Source organism: Musa acuminata, chromosome BXJ3-6 (assembly GCF_036884655.1).
Source record: "Musa acuminata AAA Group cultivar baxijiao chromosome BXJ3-6, Cavendish_Baxijiao_AAA, whole genome shotgun sequence".
NCBI lineage: Eukaryota > Viridiplantae > Streptophyta > Magnoliopsida > Zingiberales > Musaceae > Musa > Musa acuminata.
The window spans coordinates 1,296,961-1,317,989 of record NC_088354.1 but is presented as its reverse complement, the minus strand read 5'-3'; the positions used below and the strand labels follow the sequence as shown (position 1 = coordinate 1,317,989).

The window sequence follows — 21,029 nt, the reverse complement described above, 5'->3', positions numbered from 1 at the left end:
GATATAAGTTACAAATAGTATTCATCATTTTTTTTAATATAATTTATACCAAAAAAGTTCAATAATAAAATAATTATCATAATAATTATCAAATATTAATTATTATAAAGAAAAACTCATAATTGTAATCATGATAAATCATAAATCATATTTTTATTAAAAAATAAATATTATTTTATAATTTTAAATATATGCATGTGAATAACCAAATAAATATATAAGAACAATAACTAATTTTTTATTTATCACATATAAAATTTTATCATTATGTCATATGAGAAACCTATTAAAGAAAATCATAATTTATATATATTTTTAATTTCGTATAAAACCTTAAATTAGACCAATCAACCTTATTTAATTGGACATGCCTACAATTAGGTTACCCAAATTGGGCTCATGGATTTGGGCAACCATTTGCCTAATTAAGCCCATCAAAATTAAAATCAATCAAAAAAAAAATCAAAATTTGACATTTTTCGAATTTGATCTAGACTTAATTAATCGAATATAAATCCAATCAAGCAATCAAAATGTAGTAATTATTAAGTTTGATCAAAATATTTGATTAAAATAAATTAAATTAATCAATTTTATAATTGAGAACACAACTATTGCTTACTTGAGGTGTCGCAACCATTGTCCACAATCGCTGCACAAGGCATGGTCGTCACCACCGTGCACAACAGCCACTTCGCCCAAGGTAGTTATAGTGCGACCGTGCACACACATCGTCCAATGACCCCTTTGACCTTCGACATCTAGTGACATTGGCCACGGCTAGCAAATGTCGTCGTAACGACATTACTGCAACTGCCACAATCGATGCAAGCAACGATGGTATTAGTGTAGCCACCGCATATAACGATAGTGCACAACCACCACAGCTATCAAAGGTAGCGATGGTACTATAGCCATCGTAGGGTTACTGCACCCCATAGTGTTGTGTACACAATTATTGCCCACGATTGGGCTAGCGACCATCGGAGGTCGCCACCCTAAATAATACTATTGTCGATAGTAAGCTGTCAATAGTGGTCCACCAATCAAGCATGAGGAACCTTATATCACCAACAAGTAATATGATAGATTGGATAAAAACATAAATCGACAATACAAACCAATCATTCATGCATCATAAATAAAAAATGATTATCACCTTTCACGAGTGAAATATACTATCAAATAGACCTAAAGTATTTAAGTTTACGATACATATCTCTGATATCAATTATAAGTATAAAGACTATTATTATGTGAAAATTTTTAATGTCAAAATCTAAAATCATATATATATATATAAGGTTTATGATACATATCTTTTGATGTTGATCTGTATGGAGAATTAGACTCATCTTCTCCTCTCTTCCTATCATTTATAAAACAGCTATGAGCAATGAATTTAGTGACAAAATAAAATAAGAAAAGAACTGTAATATCTTATTAATTGGTTCATATAACCAATCTCTTAATCATGTCACGTATTCATCAAGCATAATGAATTCTATCATAATTAGATTTACATCCTATTGATCGATAACCGTAATCAAAATTTAATTATATTCATAATATATCTTACCTAATTAGATATAATTATATAATTTAATAATATGATAAGGAGATTAATATATTTGTAGTATTTGAATAGTAGGAAAGATTGATAAACCCTGTAGAACCAAATAGGTCCTAATGAAGTCACAACCTCAAAAAAAAAAAAAAAAATCCAACTATTGAGGTTCAAGTTTGAATATAATGTATTTGCTCCTACAAATTGTTAGAACAAAATCAAATAAAAATATTCCAACTAAGAAATCTAACAAGAGAAGATTAAAATTGGAAAGAAAGATTGGAATACCTGAAAGCATGATATGTTGTCGTAAGATGTATTTTTAGGTAATTTAATAAAAACAATCGTTCCAAAAAGCAATCGGTAGCAAATTCTTCTTTGATTATGATCATAAAGAATCTTCAACACCAACAAAGAAAGAAGATTATGTAAAGAAATAATATAAGAAAGATGAAAACAAAAAAGATGTGTATATGTAAGAAGATAACGAAAAGAAATAACATTAGAAAGATGAAAACTAAGATGTGTATCAGCACTTCTCTATGAAGCAAAATAGTTAAAGCCAAAAAAAAAGAATTCATACCTTCCTCGGTCCAACCTGAGAATGTCATGTCGCCCCATGTGCAACGCCCTTCAAATATAACATTATACATATATATATATATATATATATATATATATATATATATATATATATATAATATTGCCGAATATTTTTAATCCAAAACCCAACGGCTCTCCACGTGATCACTCACATGTCTTTCTTCTTTCTTACTGTTAAACGGCTCGTAGTCCCTTCAACGCTCTTCGCTGGCTCCCAACGTTCGAATTTTTATCTCCTTCAAAATGCCACCACCTTCTCCTTCTCCCCCCATCCATCTGCTCTCTCTCTCTCTCTCTCTCTCTCACAGCTCATCTCATCCGCAAAATGGGTGGACTCTCCGACGCTTCTTCTCACTACTGCCACACCCACAAGGCTTTCCTCTTCTGCAACTACACCCTCCTGGGCGCCGCCACCAGCTGCGTCTTCCTCACCCTCTCCCTCCGCCTCCTCCCCTCCGCCTGCGGCCTCCTCCTCATCGCCCTCCACGCTCTCACCGCCGTCGCCGCCGCCTCCGCCTGCGCCACCACCCCCGCCTCCACCCCCCGCTGGCACGCCGCCCACATGGCCTCCACCGTCCTCGCCGCCATCTTCCAGGGAGCCGTCGCCCTCCTCGCCCTCACCCGCGCCCCCGACTTCCTCGCCGAGCTCCGCTCCTACGTTCGTGAGGAGGATGGCGAGGTCATCCTCAAGATGGTCGGCAGCCTCGGCCTCGCCGTCTTCTGCCTCGAGTGGGTTGCACTCACCCTCGCCTTCGCGCTGCGGTACCACGCCCACGTCGAGAGTGGCGACCCGGCGAGGCGTAGCTCCAAGGTCGGCGGCGAGGAGGAGCTCAAGAACTGGCCATGGCCATTTCAAGTATAAGGAAGGGGAGAATGGTTCCCATTCTACCACACCATATATGATGCTCTACTCTACTGTTTTACTTGGATGTATGTGTTGGAATTATTACTTCTGGAACTATATGCTTATAGTGCTTATCTATTGAACCGATTCCTTGAATCCATCCTTCTATCTTTCTATTTACAAACCTTGTTTATATTGATTTTCTTTTACATTTTTTTAAGAATATAAATTAAGATTATTTCTCATTTAAATATTAACACTGAAAAAAATTTAAAATTATATCAAAACATAAAACCCTTTGTTCAAAAATTAAATCCCAATCATATACATACATGAGGTGAAAGTAATAAGAACATAATTTAAAATCATGTCTCATTGATGAGAATAAGCTTTCAGATGATATTGAATAAAGAAATTTAGGATTTCTTTTTTGTAGTTGGATAATTAAATGAGAGGAACAAGCAAACAAAATAATGCTGATCAAGACCATGCACTATTCATAAAACTGTGGACAAAACAGTATCTGTTGATCAACGAAGCTGTCACAAATTGCGAACTAAAATGGAACCAAGAACCATGTCATCATACCTTTGGTTTTCTTTTCATGTTAATAAAGATATGGCCAAAACAGTGGCTGTTCAGATTAACAAGGCTGAGTGAGAATTCAGTGTCAGATTTATCAGCAATTCTGATAAATGGAAGCTAACACACTTCTATTTTAAGATGACTATAACCAGAAGAACAATGATTGGAACATGTCTTTTATTCAATACTTGTGGAACAGTAAATGTTGGGTGTGATAGATACGATGACCTTTTATTCAATACTTGTGGAACAGTACATTTTGGATGTGATGGATAGGATGATCATTTTAAATATATAGAAGAGTTTGAAGAGTGACAAAGATACCAATTTTCCATACACCAACTCTTTGTTGGACAATTGGTGGAATTAGGTACAGCACTTCATGAACAAAATAATATTTGTTTTCATAAAGTGTAAGATAAAATACGATAACATAATGCAAAAAAAATTTAAAAGAAAATAATTTTTCACTAAATGATTACATTTCATTAGAAAAAAAATGCACTTTAGCAAACAAAAATAATATAGATGATGAAAAAATAATATAATATAAATAAAATTTTCAAATTTTATGGTGCACTTTAATAAATAAAATAATTTTTTTATTAAAAATAAGTTTGTATTGAATAACAAGAAAGTGCTCTAAATAATTTTTTATAATATGGTACATGATGCAAAAAAATAAAAGAAAATAAATGTTCACTAAATGATATTTTTTCTATACTTTATGGTCCATGTGAACAAGCTAATAATTCTTTTAAAAGAAAATAAGATAAATTACAACAAATGATGACATTTCATTAAAAAAATGCACTTTAGCAAACAAAAATAATATAGATGATGAAAAATAAAATAATATAAATATTTTATATTTAAACTAAATATATGTAATGAATAATAAAAAAAATACTCTAATTAAATTTTTAATTAATATATATATTTATGGCCCATGCAGGTCTCGAACCTGCGACCTTCGCGTTATTAGCACGACGCTCTAACCAACTGAGCTAATAGGCCAATTAAAAATTTATTTGAATTTTTCAAATAATTAGAATACAAACGCAAATAAATTAGATAATTCAACATCTCCAATGGAAATGCCATACACAATTCTATATCCAACAAAGGGCACTTTAATACCAAGCAGAGATGACAAGGTGACACCCTCAACTTATCATAAATTTCATGCAAACACTTAGCAATGGAACATTATTTTCTTGCAACAAATAAATGGCATGAGCCATCATCATAGTCCCAACCTAAGACCACAAACCTTCACATTCTTACATCAAGTCCCCATTGACATTATTTCACTACCAGCAATTCCTTGTTATCATAATTCACATCTGTCAACATCTACTTCATCTTTAACTTCAGCATTGCACTTTCTCCCTACCTCAACAGAAGAAGCTTTCTGCTGCAAACTCAAATCTCATATGAAAGAGAAGAATTCGAGGATTTGAATACATTCATATCCAAATTCTCCTAAGTCTTCTTTCATATAATAGAATAGATGATGAATTACAGTCCTTATTTCACAATGATATTTAATTAAAAATATTTCACCCAAAGCTAATAAATATGTTGAATCCTTTCTCAAAGTCTTCTTTCATAATATCAGAACACATCATGAATTAGGATCCTTATTTCACCCAATATTTAATTAAAAATATTTCACCCAATCCTTTCCTATGAGTAAGCTTTTGATACTAATGAATTAGGATCCTTATTTCAACCAATCAAAAATTTGTAAATTCCCTTCTCATTAGAAAGAGACGACTTCGAGAATTTGAAGTCAAATACTTTTCTCAAATTTTCTTTCACAATATTAAACCCTATTTCACCCAATATTTAATTTAAAATATTTCACCGAATATTTTCCTAAGGGTTTAAGGTTTTTTTGGGATTAATGATCAACCAATAAAAAATCTTTATCATAAGGGCCCTCCACTTGTTAATCGCAAGGGTTTGATCAAGAACCATATCACCAGGACATGCCGTTGTGATCCATCTAACTAAATTTCACACAATTACAGAAAGATGGGAAGAAATAACGCCCGAAGAACTAATGTTAAAAATCTTGAGGGGTTTCTTACCGTTATAGGCACAAATTCCTCAGGTTCAGTCGTCATTCGAGAGAAGATGTCTTGGGTTCTGAAGATCCAAACGCTACCTGTTGTTCCACTCTAAAACCCCTTTCAAGATCGCTCATTTCGACTACTACTTCGCCCTTTTCGTTTGAGAATATGACGAACATAGATCCAATCAAGGTTCTTGATGTAGAAAAAGATACCAATTTTCACAAATGAAACCCATTCACAAGCAACGTAGCCAGAGACGATGCAGAAATGGGAAGCATTACCTTCGAATCCACCGTAGAAGTGAGGATGATCGAGATGGCTGGATTTCTTGACGGGTTCAACCATCGCTTCTCCTGAGACGATGATGTGATGGGCGGAAAAAAGAGAAAGGACGGAGTAGGCTCAAATATATATATATATATATATATATATATATATATATATATATATATATATATATATATATATATATATATATATATATATATATATATATATATATATATATATATATATATGTTTGTGTCATCAATATCTCACATCGGACGGCTGATGTTATCTCATCAGACATGATGGAAGATTAGACCGTCCGATCGAGATTCGCCAATAATTGTTCCCGCCAGTCTCACATCTTTCCCGCAACACGGCCGGGTTGGGCCGGGTCAAAAGAGAAGTAAGGCCATTATTGGGCCTAAAAAGCGCCTTAATTTTAAGAAAGTTTTAACGAAAAAGAAGTAAATAACCTGAATAATCTTAGCAGTAAATGAAGCAAAGATTATAAGATGAATTATACTGTGTTCAAACATTAGTAACAATCATTTTTTTGAATCATTCAATGAGACTCCGTCAATATTTAAATGGATCTTATGGCTAAATCAGGCATGATTTAGCCATTTAAGCTGCCTCTAATATGCTTCTATGAAAATTTCCGGAATTAAGCTATGTTTCTGTTCTTCAGATCCAAGACAGCAAGTTATTCAAACGTGTATAGTTCATGATCATGCCAATCCATGCTAAAGAAAATACTGACACTAATTTCTCCTTTTCAAGCTCAAGACCCATTTGCTTTTCTTCCTTTTCCACAACCTGCTTACTTTTCTTAATTTACGTCATGAATTCCTGCTAACAGTACTTTTCAGCAACCTGGCTTCTTTCTCAGTCCTTCCATGACAAAATGATAATGTTCTAAGTTAGTGTCGATTTGAAAGAATTGTCAAAACATTTGAAACACTCAGAAATAAATTTGGACAGAAAGCATACCTATTAGCACAACTCTTCTAAGTCAACTAACTTTTCAGCAAATGAAGAAATCCCTAGCTTATTTAGCACCTTCCCAAGCTTCATTGATGTTTTTATCATATCATATCCATGGTATTTGTATGTGTAGGACTCATCAGCACAGACAAAGAAATAAGAACTATTAGCAGATTCTATTCCCAAGGTAAATAACTGCCAAAAAGCATATTACAGCATTTCCCAAGATCATGTGATTCCTTTTGTTAGATGATGAAGAATGCAATAAAAAGTTCAAGGGTACACATAAGGTAATTAATACCATAAATGAAGAAGGAAAGAAGACAACCATATATTGCATCATGAAGGTACTCAGAATAGGGCAATAACAGAAAAGAGAAAAAGATTGGCAATTATCTAAATATTAACTCATTTAAAGGATTAAAAAAATTATAAGAAAGTGCCAGACACTAAGAAGACATCATAGAGAAGACATCTTTTTGGCACTGAATGAGAGGACATGTAGGTTAGATTGTCAAATTGAAAAGCACTACCTTGTGCCTACCACAGCATAATGCTATATAGCCTATGACTAAACTATTTCCAGACAAAGGGTAAAAAGCTAAAATACAATAAATGTTCAAAAAAATAAAAGTAAAGAATCCTCGTCGACTATTTGTGAAATTATGAGCGCTTCATATTTAAGCTAAAATAAAATATACAATAAAAAAATATTAAAAGATTTTTATATATTTTAAAAAGATACATTAAGTAGTTAAAAACTTAATCTATTTTATTTATCATAGTAGCTTTTTTACATCTTATGACACTAGCAAACAAAATAATATTTTTCAATATTTTAAGTTAACTACATTAAATGATGAAAAAAACTAAAGTTTAACAAATCAACAAATCCTGGTTGACTTATTTGTGAAACTAAATGTAATTCATATTTAACCTAAAATAAAATAAATAATGAAAAAATTAAAAAAGTATTTTTATATATTTGAAATTATGAAAGATAAATGGTTAAGAATTAAAATAATTTCTATTTATCGGAATACCTTTTATATCTTATGACATTGGCAAACTAAATAATATTTAAGATATTATTTTAAATATTTTTATTACACATTGGTTAAAATATTTTTAAATAATATTTATGACATTAGTTAAAAATTAATTTTTTTTGTCGTAATACCTTTTGTATTTTTATTACATTGGCAAACAAAATAATATTTTAAAAACTATTTTTATATATTTCGAACTAACATATGATAAATGATTAGAGATTAAAATAATTTTTATTTACCATAATACCCGTTTATACTTTATTACACATAACAAAAAAAAATATTTATTCTATATTTTAAGTTTAAATATAATTAAATGATTTTAAAAAATAAAAATAATCATAAGCATGGCCCATGCAGGTCTCGAACCTGTGACCTTCGCGTTATTAGCACGACGCTCTAACCAACTGAGCTAATAGGCCAATTTAATAATTTATTAATGCCTATATTGAACAAAAAAAATAAGCAGTGGATGTCAAGAATTTCATTAAATTCTCAATTGAAAAAAAATTCGAAAATGCAAAACACAAAACTCTCTTTATAAAAAAATTTTTTTGACTCATATGGCACCGGACATACCATACACCATTCTCTGTCCAACAAAACAACATATGACAAGTTAATCCCCTCCAACTTACGGTAGGAATGGGATCAAAAGATACTCATCACTAATTCCTTGGTATCATAGCTCAAATTCTCATCAATAGATACTCTCTTTCTTGATAACATCTACTTTCATCTCTTCTCCTGATCTCTCACTTCAGTGTTGCACTTTCCACAGGCATATTTGAGCTTACTGCTGCTGCAACAGCACAAAGGCCTCTCATTGCAGTTCTGCAGTAAGCTCCTTCATGGCCCTCAATTACTTGCTTTCATGTAGCTGTGTCAGCAGGGGTTCTATCAAGAGCCCATCAAATCCCCATCACATTCTTCATCATAATCTTTTAATTATTCATTCTAAATATGGGGAGAAACAGCTCCAGAAGAATTTATGCTTGAAATATTGAGGGTTTTTTTTGTTATAATTAGCACCAATTCCTCACATTAAATCCTAGCATTCAAGAGAAGATTTTAACTAAATCTCCTTTCAAGATTGCTCATTTCGATCAATTCTTTGCCCCAAAAAAGATCCAATCAAGGTTCATTAACATAGAAAAATAAACCCTCTGAAATCTCCACAAAAATCAACCGTAATTAATACCAAGCAGCAAATCCATCAATTCCTTCATTTCTCCATATAAAAATGAAAACCATGCGGATGGGAAGATGACTGATCATAATTCTTCATACTAAATCTCACACACAATAACTACAGAAAGATGAAGATCTAATATTTGAAATCTTGAGGATTCGTCACATTCAATCGCCATTCAAGAGAAGAAATTTTAAGGTTTTGGAGACCCAAACACTGCATGTTCGACTCTAAACCCCTTTCAATATTTCTCATTTCAACCACCTCTTTACCTTTTTCGTTCGACAAGACGATGAACATAGATCAAATCAAGGTTCATTAAAGAGCATATTATTTATGTAACTTTACTTATTATTATCATAATTTAAACTAAAATACAATAAATAATCAATTAAAAGTATTCTTCACACAACTTCAGCAAACAAAACAGGTTTTTGTATATCTAGGGCTCAAATACAATAAATATTAATAAATGTTAAATATATATATAGCGAACAAAATAATATAAGATGATTTATCTTGAAAATACTCATATTTTAAATATTTCTCAATCAATACCCTCATATTATTTTTTTCAAGCAATGCCTTTAATTTAAAAAATACTTAAATTATCCCTTTAAAAAATTCCTATCTATTACCGTACTTTGGTCCGTTATAATATTTTTGATCTATTATAGTATTATAAATATTATTAAAAAAATTATAAATAAACCAAATAAAAATATCATAATAATTAAAAACTGATTAAAATGAACAGAAAATTTAAGCTAAAATACAATTAAACACATTTTTATTAAAAATAATATTCGTGATATAACTTCAGCAAATAAATGATGAAAAACAATATTATTAAACTAAAACACAATAAACGATGAAAAAAAGAAGAAACCAAAAATATAAATTCATGAATATAATACTACTATATATTGCAATGCAATACCGCTAACTTACATGAAGATATATTGCAATGCAAATACATATCATTATCGTATAAAAAGAATTAAACTTAAATATAAAAAGATAAATTCGATTAAAAAAAAACTACATTCCATCATCACCACAGCCAATGATTCTGCCCCTCTTCCAATAAATCTGGAAATACCCATTTCACCAATGTCAAACAAACAACATCACACCGATAACAAAGGCAGTCATTACCTCAACACAAGCAACAGAACCATCGAATCCACTATTTCTCCCCTAAAAAGGAAGACGACAAAGCCAGAAAAGCATTACCTTCGAATCCACAGCAGAATGGAGGATCGCCGATTCGAGATCGTTCGGCTTTGCTTCACGGGTTCGGCCATCGGTTCTCCCGCTTCGCTTGGGGACGGTAATGGGATGGGCAGAGAGAAAAGGGAGAAAAAAGCTCGTCTATATCATCAATTTCTCAGATCGGACGGCTACTGTCGTCTCACGAACCATGAATATGATTGGACCGTCTAATCGCGGACGTTGCGCGCGAGTTGGAAGATTCGCCCAAAAATTTTCCCGCCATTGTATCTTATGAACCTTATGCACGGTGCCGTCCACGGTGACATCACCCCGGGACGGTTCATGGGTTTCTCGTCCCTTTCCGCCACTTCGATTGGAATTGGAAGATCGGTCAATAAGATGCCATATCAGCCGTGAAAATTTCATGGGTGCTTCAGTCCTTTCGGTAGCGTACACGGCCTAACTACACCGAGTTGCGGCCCCTTGCTGCTTATCTGACCCGGCCCAGAATCAAATTGCAGCAAACATACGAGACAGGCCGGGACAATTTTGGGCGAATCCTTCCGAGTTGCGCGCGTCGATCTCGATCGGACGGTCCAATATCTCATCAGGTCTCATGAGACAACATCAGCCGCCCGATCTAAGCGCATGCGCTAATAGCGGCCGTGGACTCGGCTCGACCAGGTCGAGTTGTGGCTCGTGCTGGTTTTTTGACCCGGTCTAACTCAGCCGAGCTGTGAGACTGGCCGGAACAATTATGGGCGAATCCTTCGTCTCGCGCGCGTCGACGTCCATCGGACCGCCCGATCTCGCATCAGGTCTCGCGAGACGATCTCAACTGTCCGATCCCAGCCCCCTTGGATATGGATGCCACAGATGAGCTATCTTCCTCGCCCATCCCATCATCGTCTCAAGGCGAAGAGGGAGAGCCGATGCGCTGAACCCGTGAAGAAAAACCCATCTATCTCGAGCGATCATCCTCCCTTCCATCGTGGATTAGAAGGTAATGCATCCCATTTCTGGATTTGTTGCCTTCTTTTGCTATCGAACGTGGAATCGATGGTTCTGTCGATTGTACGTGCGGTAGACTCTTGTGGGGATTTCGGGGTTTCATGTGTGAAGATCATCTTTTTCTATGTTCATGAACCTTGATTGTTACTTGGTTCATCGTCTTCCCGAACGAAAAGAGTAGAGAAGTCGCCGACATGAGCAATCTTGCTTGGGTTTGCGATTGAATGTGAGATATTTGTGCTTAATTAGGGGGAAAAGACTTTTTCGCTTAAAGTTAGAAGAATCACAATGACATGTCTTGAATTCGATAAAAAATCAATTGGCTTATTAGCTCAGTTGGTTAGAGCGTCGTGCTAATAACGCGAAGGTCGCAGGTTCGAGACCTGCATGGGCCATAATTTATTTTTTTAACATTTTATTAGCTAAAATTATGTAAAAATATTGTTTTTTGAATAAAATTTATTTTTAATATTTCTTCTTCATTTATTTTATATAAAATATATGATAAATATTATTGTGTTCACTGAAGTGCACCTAACTTCACGAATATTATTTTTTATTGAAATATTAATTTAAATATTTTTAGTATGTTAAATACATTGAAATATATAATGTGAGCTAAATTTGTATAAAGAATAATAATTTTAATTGATATTTATGTTTAGTATTTCTTCATGATATATTATGTTTTAGCTTTAAATATATTAAATGTTACTTTATTCCCTAGAGTTATATAAATAATATTATCATAATTGTAATTTTACTTTTACTTTTTTAATTTTTCATCATTTATTGTAGATAAAATATATAATAAATATTATTTTGTTCATTGAAGTGCACCTAATTTCATAAATAGTCCATAAGGATTCATTGATTTATTATTAATTACTATTTTCTTTTTCATTTTAATCATTTATTGCATTAAACCTTATTATCTCTTATGTGAAATTGGTAGCCTTAGTCACAAGTTGCATCGTTATGTTATAGTAGGAAGTGTAAGTATAAAAACTATAATTATATTCTTATATAAAAAAAATTTAATGTCATAAACTAAAATCTTTATGATTGCATATCTTTTGATATTATTTAAAAAAAAATTATTTTATCTATAAGTACACCATCATCAAATCCAAAGGAAACAACGATGTCGATCTATAAGGAAAATCAAATTTGTATTTTTTTTATTTTTCATAAGATAACTATAAACGATGAAATGGGAATTAAAAGAATACGAGAAAGAATTTGTACTCTCTCAATTTATAACAATCACTTATTAAGTCTTAGGAAATCTTTTTTATTTATAAATGAGAGAAAAGGATTTATGATAAATAATTAGTAGACATATGTTAAAGAATACTATTATGATTGGATTTTTTTTATTAGTCAATAATTATAATCATAAGCTAATCATATTTATGATATATTTTACCTAGTTAGATAGGATCTCATTGGGCCCATTAATTGGTAAGATATAAAAAAAATTTAAAATTAAAATAAATAAAATAAATTTTTATTTAAAAATAAATTTACCTATTTTGATTTTAATTTTTTTTTAAAAAAAATATTTTTCATGTGCACATGATTTTCATAAAATAAGCCAATAAGTTCAATAAATATAATAATATATCACATTAACTATGACTATTAATACAAGTCATAGTGATTGTATATCATCAATGTCATATTTTCTTTTATATATCGGAACACTATTAGCCCTTTCTAATATAATATAAAATAGTATTTGTAATTTATCTTGTCAACAAAATCTTATTATTACCTTCAATCATAATATAACCTTCTCTCGTAGACACCGTTGCATTCCACTATGCCCACATGAGCGAGTCCTCACTGTGGTCCAGTGGTTGTTCGTCACTTGCGGTCGCCACGGTGATAGCTCCGCCACCATCCTACTGCACAGGCCACTTGTTCTCTAGCGTTAGCGCGAAGAAACCCCATAATCACTGTGATGCATGGTTATGCTCACATACCGACTAGCCTTCATCGGTGTTCCACCATATCCATGAGCAACAGTTCTCACATGCATGGTTATCATCGTCGCATGAGCCTCATTGGTCATAATAGCAAGCTACCGATAATAGTCCATTGAACAAATACATGCAACATAATTTTATCGTGGTTTCACCCACTTTGAAAATAGCAACGAACACATATGAATAGATTTAAAGATGAGATAGGAAAGTAGATAAACAACACAAACTAATCATTATAATCAAAATCAAATAACACTTTTTTGGCAAATGAAAGGTGCCAATAAGTAGGTCTAAATACAAATTAGATCTAACATATTTTTATAATCTAGGGTATTTGATTTCAAAACATGGCTCTAATGATAATTAAGTATAAAAACTATAATTATGCTATTATATGAAAAATTTTAATAGTAGAACATAAAATAAAATAATGATAGATCAAAGTTTATGATTATATATCTTTTGATACTATTTTAAAAATATTTATCTAATCTACAAGTGTGTCATCGTTAAATCCAAAAAAAAACTATGATGTTAATCTATAATAAGAACTAAATTTGTATTCTCCTCTCTTCTTATTTTTTTATTGGATCACTATAATCGATAGAATAAGGACTAAGGAGAGATGAAGATTAAGGAAAGATGAAAGAGGATCTATAATCTCTCAATGTATAATATAACATTATGTATTGAATCATTAGGAGATCATGTCTATTTATAAACGAGAGAAGATGTTTTAGAATAAATAATTATGAATCCCTCCTGACTAATAATCATAATTCAATTATATTTATAATATATTTTATCTAATTAGATCCTATCATTTAGGATGATCTCTCCGAGCATGATATTTGACATACCACTAACGTAACTAGCCGGAAGAACATCTCAACATCACACACCAAATGTCTGAGGTTTGTGTCATGATAGTTTACCGGTTCATATGCTTGGACGGGAAGTTTAGCTGGTCAATACCTCATCTATCATTGACTGCAATCCATAATTCGACTGCTAATAAAAACTGCACAGAGAGAGAGAGAGAGAGTGTGTGTGTGTGTGTGCGCGCGCGCGCATTGCATCATTGACTACTTCTACATTTTGACTGCTTGAAACAAGAACCAGTAAGTGCACACGTCTTTGACCTCCACCAACCCCAACAAGTGTGGACATTTGCCTTCATCAACCATCTACATCTCATCCAAATCTAAGTTAATGGTTATACTCTCATCAAACCTTCAAATCAAGTCTTTACTCATTTTTGATTTGATTATATCAAAACTTTACTCCTGTGCGACTAAATCAAGGGGTTACATAGTCGATTCCTTTGATAGATCTAATGGCTAATTTAATTTACTGCTTGTTGCTGCAGACGGATTCAACGCAGCTGTCACCACCATCTCATCGGCTCTCGCAGAGGAAGAGCAACTTCGCAGCGTGACAGTCAATTCTGCTCGGTCAACACCAACAATAACTCATACCTGACCAAGCCTTCGATGCAGTGAGACTTTTTGCTAATACGTGTCTATATATACTCCTCGATCCCATTCCCATGCATCCAAACTTGTGCTCGACCTATAGCCTCACGGTGTTAGGAAGAGCTGAAGGTTCTGCTTGCATGGGGTGTCGAAGGACCTGCGCGATGCTGCTGGTGATCGTCGTCTCGATCATGGCCGTCGTCATGACGGGCGCTGGGGGAGGAGTTGATGCGGCGAGGCCGGCGCCGGACTGCTTCGACGGAGAGAACTACTTGGCGCACCCGAGCGTGTACGAGAAGGCGAGAGCGGCTGTGGCGGCGTGGATGGCGAGGCTGCCGTCGGGGCCGAGCCCCGGAGGCCCCGGCCACTAGCCATGCACCCGCGGAAACAACAACAATTCATCCTCGCGCTCTCTCTCTCTCTCTCTCTCTCTCTTTCCCTCCACAAAATACATGTTTGGGAAGATTGATATATTTTTAGATCAAATAATGTGAAGAGAATGATGTTCGATTTATCATATTATTTGCACAAAATACAAGTTATATTCTTGAAAACATTTTTTTTTGGTGTTTCTTCAGAAGCATCCCTCGTATTCAGAATTCTAAATCAACGGTCCTTTTTTAACTTCAGTTGATAGGAAAATTAATAGCATCATCAGTGATGAGAACATAATAAATAAAATACTCTTTCTAATGTTTCGCAAATTGCCTCTGGTGTGTCCTCCCAAAACAGCAGAAAAATGTAATGTGCTTTTTTGTCATTATTGAGAGGCCTTCGAAGCGGGTGGTGCTGGCTTCTTGAACGGCTCTGACTTCTTCTTCGACGAAGCTTGTTTCTTCTCGGGCTCAGCGGTCTTCTTCTTATCCTTCCGCTCCCTTTTCTTCAAAGCGTTCATGTGGGCTTTAAGGACGGTCGCATAAGAAGCTTGGAATTTCTGGTAATCCCTCGCAGAGAGCTGGCAGAACACACATTACCAACAACAGATTAAATTCTTTGATAACTAAAGGATGAGATGATGAGTACCATTAAAGAAAATAAAAAGAGTAAGAAAGTGCCATCAATTCAAAAAAGATCATTTTCCCAAACAAACAAGAAAAACCGTGACAATCAAAAAAGGTTATATGCATGGCCAATAACCTTTCTCAATGTCCTCTTGGACACATAACATACACAGATAGTATGTCACTAAAAATATATATATAAAAATAAAAACACACTAAAGTGTTGGAATAAGTCAGTGATGTGTGGTATATTGCATGTCAATGGTCAGACTGGTACGAGGGAATATTAGAACCTTAGATTCAGCTACCAGGCTGACTAAAAGACATTTTTGGGGGGCTCAACAATGTCCTTCTACCAAAGCCATCAATTTTACAACTTGGCACTCCTAGATCTATTTTCACACTCTAGTTCTTTTACTTCCAGGCCAAATGAATTCCGGTGTGAATGAAAATCATCCTCATGGCGCAAACAAATGCTAAGGGCAAGCCTTGCTAGAATGGGAAGCTTGCTCCTTCATGATCTAAGCGATAAGGATTTGACTCATAGAGACAAATCTCATTAATTTTACATACGTCGATCCTCTCTGAACCCCGCATTGACAGAAATATATTGACCCTCTCCCCATGTCCCATCTTGACAGTAATTTCGTGCACTAGGTTTGCCCTTTCTACGACAAAGGCAAATGCTTAATTATCTAAACAATGGAAGGTGTTATACTAATTGAGTGAAAATCCATCAAATCTCTATGCCTAAAAGAAGATTTAGCAAGAGAATGATCGAAGCACACTGAACATCAGAAAGTTCAAAACTTTTCCCTGTGATTCTTTATGATCTAATGGTACATGGTCTCTCATTATCATCCCTATTTATCTTAAAAGTTTGCAACCTTATGCACCTGGGTTAGTACTCCTCCGCAACCCCCTCTTTTTCTTTCCCCCTCTTGCCACATCAGATTCTTGGAATGTGCGCTTTACCTATTTGATGCAACTCTAGGATATACAGAATGTCAATATTTTCAACAAGTCATTTATTGGTAAATGTATAATACTTTTAATCCCTTTAAATCCTAATCAGAATTAAAAAATTTATGTTAAAAAAGGTAATCCACCTGAATGGTATTTTGAAATCATGCATACAGTTACCGCTAGGTAAGATACTCTTCATAAATACACTTTCCGAAAGAAGAACAACATTCATCAGCGTAGATGCCAACTTGAAGACTGGTGACTTCATTTTGTCACTATATTAAGCATTCAAGTTGATATGAACATCATTGTCACTATATTAAGCATTCAAGTCAATCTTAGTTAGGATAAGCTAGTCCCAACCCAATCTGTGCAGTTCATCAAATCCCATCTTGTTGAGACCTTGTCTGAAACCAGCAATTAAAACATGGCAAATACAACAAGAACAGGAGAATAAACAGAAAACAGAATAAGATAGGAGCGAAAAGGGGGAAACACCATATAATCAAATGGCTAGTATCACTTGGTATTGCTACTGTCATTCAGATCATTGATGTGTAATGTGGATCAAGAAAGGAAAAAATGGAATTTCAGAAAGAAACACCATATGAGGGAAGAGGGGGAAACACCATACGACCAAACTACCACCAGAGTGAGAGTGTGCCGCAGGTTCACAGAAAGGAAAAAATGGGAGGGTGGGTGTTGAGGTGTAATGTGGATCGAGCTGTCCATATCAAGCTTCAGCACTACCCATAGCCCAATCTGTGATTGTGCAGGTCCAGAGATCTACATCCCATACTAGTGGGAACTTCTATAAGGAATTTCCTGTACTAGTTGAAGGCCTTCACTGTGAACCTTACAACATGGATAACCAAGGGGCAACTTGTCAAGTGACAATTTTATTTAGTCAACAATTATGTAACATGGTTATGCCTGTTAGGTTACTTGACAAGTGATTTAACTATGACTAAGATTCCTTTCTTGTTAAGCAGAATATATGACTGATTTGCCAATCCACAAAATGAATTAGGATAAGAGTTGCAATTAACAGGAGAAGGGGGTTCACAATAACATTAGATGGTGATCCGTACAAGAAGAAAAATCACATGCTATTATTATAAATGACATGGCCTAAAAAACCATTACAATTGCTACATTCAACTCTTCCACTGATGAGATTATTGAAAAGGTCTTTCTAATTGACATATTCAGTCACCAAATAACTTAGGTGGTGAATATTTTGGTCAAAATATCAGATAACATAGTTTATGCCAATGAAACTACTACTTCTGATGTAAGTAAGATAAGACAGTAGTCATAATTTTTAAATTACTTAAGTATCAATATAGCATGGTTAAAAAATGTGAGGCCACATTGCCATAGTGGCAGACATTACTTTATCTAATGCATCAAAATCCATCCCATCACTTACCTTTTGCACAACCGAAAACTTCACAAGCTTCTAGAGAGATTTTGGCCAAAATTAGATAATTTTTAGGCCTCCTCTAGGACATATGTCATTTTTTATCATAATCCTTCACAGATATTTACAGTTTTCCTTGAAATCACTGTATCTACACACTTCATTGAGACCCCACTCATCCATATTGAAACAGCTATAACATGCTCAATGAAGGTCATTGTTAGTAGATAATCATTTGCTCAAATGGAGCTCCAAGGTGGCACCACACTAATGGTCGTCCAGAACACAAATTACTTACAGATTGCAGAAAAAGAAAAAAAATTGAAAGAGAAGAAAAATGACATAAAGAAATTGAAGCATAAATAAAAGATGATGGGAAAAGTAATAGGAGGACAAAAATAAGGATTATTGTTAAGGAGCAAAAATAAGATTTCAGGTGGATATATAAGGAATGAGAAAAAAAGATCAAATGTAGTAAAAAAAAGAAACTCCAAATAAATAGACAGTGACATTACTAATAATCTCCATTTTAAAGTTCAGTAAAAACAAGCATAATTAAGCGAGAACATACGAATATAAGGCTATAAGAATATGAAAGATGTTAAGAAAGAACCGATATAATTACCACACGCAAATTGTACTACCATATAAGGTTATAAGAAAATGAAAGATGTTAAGAAAGAACTTATATAATTACCTCACGCTAATTTTACCCTTAAACAATCATGAATACCTGTGGCCCAAACCAACATCAACAGCCTTCTGACTCACTAGCAACTTTGATATCATAATTACAACTTCTAACTCAATACTTAACTAGAACTAGGTTGCAACTAAAATATTGTAGTAGCTTACCATGGCTCATGAACGTCTGTAACACTAGAAGTCAAAAGGTGTAATGCACATTGGCATGCATCATGATCACATTCACATGTAAAATCACACAAGATTCCTACTGCTCATTGCATAAGCAACAACTCAACCAGCATATATCACAAAGATATCACTACAGTAACAGCCTATTTATTTATTTATTCCAGTAAAATATGCTTTTACAAATTCCTAACGCTGCATGAGGTTTATCTCGCAGGTGTACTTAAAACTGAATCGATTATTACATTACTGGAGAGCAAAGGATATAGAAGACAATGTTTACATAGTTAAAAATGGTTACCCTATTCGCTCAGGGAGAATCTAAATAACTTCACTTCCATAGCAACACACTAAAATAAAATGTTCCAAGGTAAAGAAAACAATGTCAGTTAGCTGAGAGCTTACCGAAGTAGAGATGGTCTTCTTGCCATCAGTTGCACGAACAAGGCATCTATATTCAATTGTTTCCCCAGCAGTCTCCATTTTCTTCCTCGTCGCCTTGCATTTCATAGATGCTATTTACAAAAACCACATCAAGTTTTCACGAGAATCAGTACAATACATTCTCTTCTAACAGCAACAACAAAAGAACAAGAGCAGCAGATGAACAAAAAGGGAGCCTACTAACTTACAGCGCTTGAGGGTGACCCAGACGGATCCTTTTTCTGTCGAGCGCTCAAACATACTCGTAAGCTCATTGAGAAACGGGTCGGGTTGCAGAAGAACCTGAAATAAAAAAAGAATCGTAACCCATTATTACACAGCCAATATATCTCGATAGAAGAAACAACTTCAGGCAAAATATTTCACTAGCCATAAAACCGAAAAGTCCAAGACGTGTGAAGATCTTCTTACACTTGAAAGCAGTAAGCAGGATATGCAAATCTTTTGAACACAGATATACGCACAGAAGGGAAAAAGAAGTGTTAATCGAAGGAGAAGGATAAAGAAACAGAATTATCTCACCAAAGAAGAAACATGGTGAGATCTTGATGAAAGAAACAACATAAACATCATTGATTCGACGCAGACAATTGAAAGAACAACAACAAGCAAGAAAGAAACGGCGTTCGATTCCGAATCAAATCTGCTCCAACCAAAACCTAATCGCGACACCACCGCACGACCGGCACCTCCGATTAGAACAAGGAGGATGTGGAACCCACCAAAAACGAAGCAATTGAGCGCAACAACATGAGATCAAGAAGACCAATGGGATCGGAAAAGAAAAACCCTAAAACCGGACGATGAAACGCAAGATGGGACCAAATCAATCCACGATTGCAAAGACTTCGAGGAATCGGAGGAGGAGGAAGAAGAGGAGATGCCCACCATCGCGAGCGTTTCCGATCGAGCAGATCGGTGATGCCGTCCCCCTCTCGATCCTTAAGAAGACCCAAAGAAGGCTCGAAGTTGATCGGGAGAAGTCGGTTAGAGCGAACACGAACCCGAGCCCTGTTTAAATCAAGCGAGAGATCTTTGGATCTCGACCGTTGGTTTCGAATCAAGTCACATCGTCACCGTCCCTTCTCATCGTCGGTTTCGTGTCTCTTTGCTAATGCCTCATTAACCAATATAAATAATATTAATTTAACACTCCGATTTAATCCTACATTATATATAAATGATTCAATCTAAATATTATGATCTCCAAAATTAAATATTTTTTTAATTATTAAATATTATTAAGAGAATTAATATTATTAATAATTAATAATATAAATATTATTAACCGTTAAATATGTACACCATAATAATAATGCATTAGGTGAATGAATAGAGTAAGGAAAAGGAGAGGAGAGGAGTATATATAGTGGACATCACAGTTATACAGTGGAATGGTGTGTTCATAATAATAATACAAGAACATAAAATTCAACATGAAACTATATCTCG

The 21,029-nt window shown here is 34.2% G+C and overlaps 2 protein-coding genes and 3 non-coding genes across 5 annotated transcripts; 2 read left to right on the top strand and 3 right to left on the bottom strand.

Moving 5' to 3' along the window:
• Positions 1–2,437: 2,437 nt before the first annotated feature.
• LOC135639799 (uncharacterized) lies at positions 2,438–3,174 on the top strand. Its single transcript, XM_065153712.1, has one exon. The coding sequence runs from the start codon at positions 2,496–2,498 to the stop codon at positions 3,030–3,032; it is 537 nt and encodes a 178-aa protein (XP_065009784.1). The 5' UTR covers positions 2,438–2,495; the 3' UTR covers positions 3,033–3,174.
• Positions 3,175–4,542: 1,368 nt separating this feature from the next.
• Positions 4,543–4,616, bottom strand: TRNAI-AAU (transfer RNA isoleucine (anticodon AAU)). The gene has a single exon. It is a non-coding gene; the product is annotated as a tRNA-Ile (tRNA).
• A 3,718-nt stretch (positions 4,617–8,334) lies between these two features.
• Positions 8,335–8,408, bottom strand: TRNAI-AAU (transfer RNA isoleucine (anticodon AAU)). The gene has a single exon. It is a non-coding gene; the product is annotated as a tRNA-Ile (tRNA).
• A 3,317-nt stretch (positions 8,409–11,725) lies between these two features.
• On the top strand, positions 11,726–11,799 carry TRNAI-AAU (transfer RNA isoleucine (anticodon AAU)). Its single transcript has one exon. It is a non-coding gene; the product is annotated as a tRNA-Ile (tRNA).
• Positions 11,800–15,361: 3,562 nt separating this feature from the next.
• On the bottom strand, positions 15,362–20,566 carry LOC103971120 (signal recognition particle 14 kDa protein). The gene is made up of 4 exons (XM_009385076.3): positions 20,466–20,566; positions 19,766–19,859; positions 19,539–19,648; positions 15,362–15,825 (listed from the first exon to the last, which is right to left on the bottom strand). The coding sequence occupies exons 1-4, from the start codon at positions 20,466–20,468 to the stop codon at positions 15,631–15,633; spliced, it is 402 nt and encodes a 133-aa protein (XP_009383351.2). The 5' UTR covers positions 20,469–20,566; the 3' UTR covers positions 15,362–15,630.
• Positions 20,567–21,029: the final 463 nt, after the last annotated feature.

Bases quoted from the DNA above. Each gene is read 5' to 3' on its own strand.
- LOC135639799 (XM_065153712.1), top strand. From the start codon at position 2,496: ATGGGTGGACTCTCCGACGCTTCTTCTCACTACTGCCACACCCACAAG.
- LOC103971120 (XM_009385076.3), bottom strand. The intron at 19,649-19,765 runs GTAAGTTAGTAG...TTTTGTAAATAG, and splicing joins CTGGGTCACCCTCAAGCGCT to CATCTATGAAATGCAAGGCG. The intron at 15,826-19,538 runs GTAAGCTCTCAG...GTGTTCTGCCAG, and splicing joins AGAAGACCATCTCTACTTCG to CTCTCTGCGAGGGATTACCA.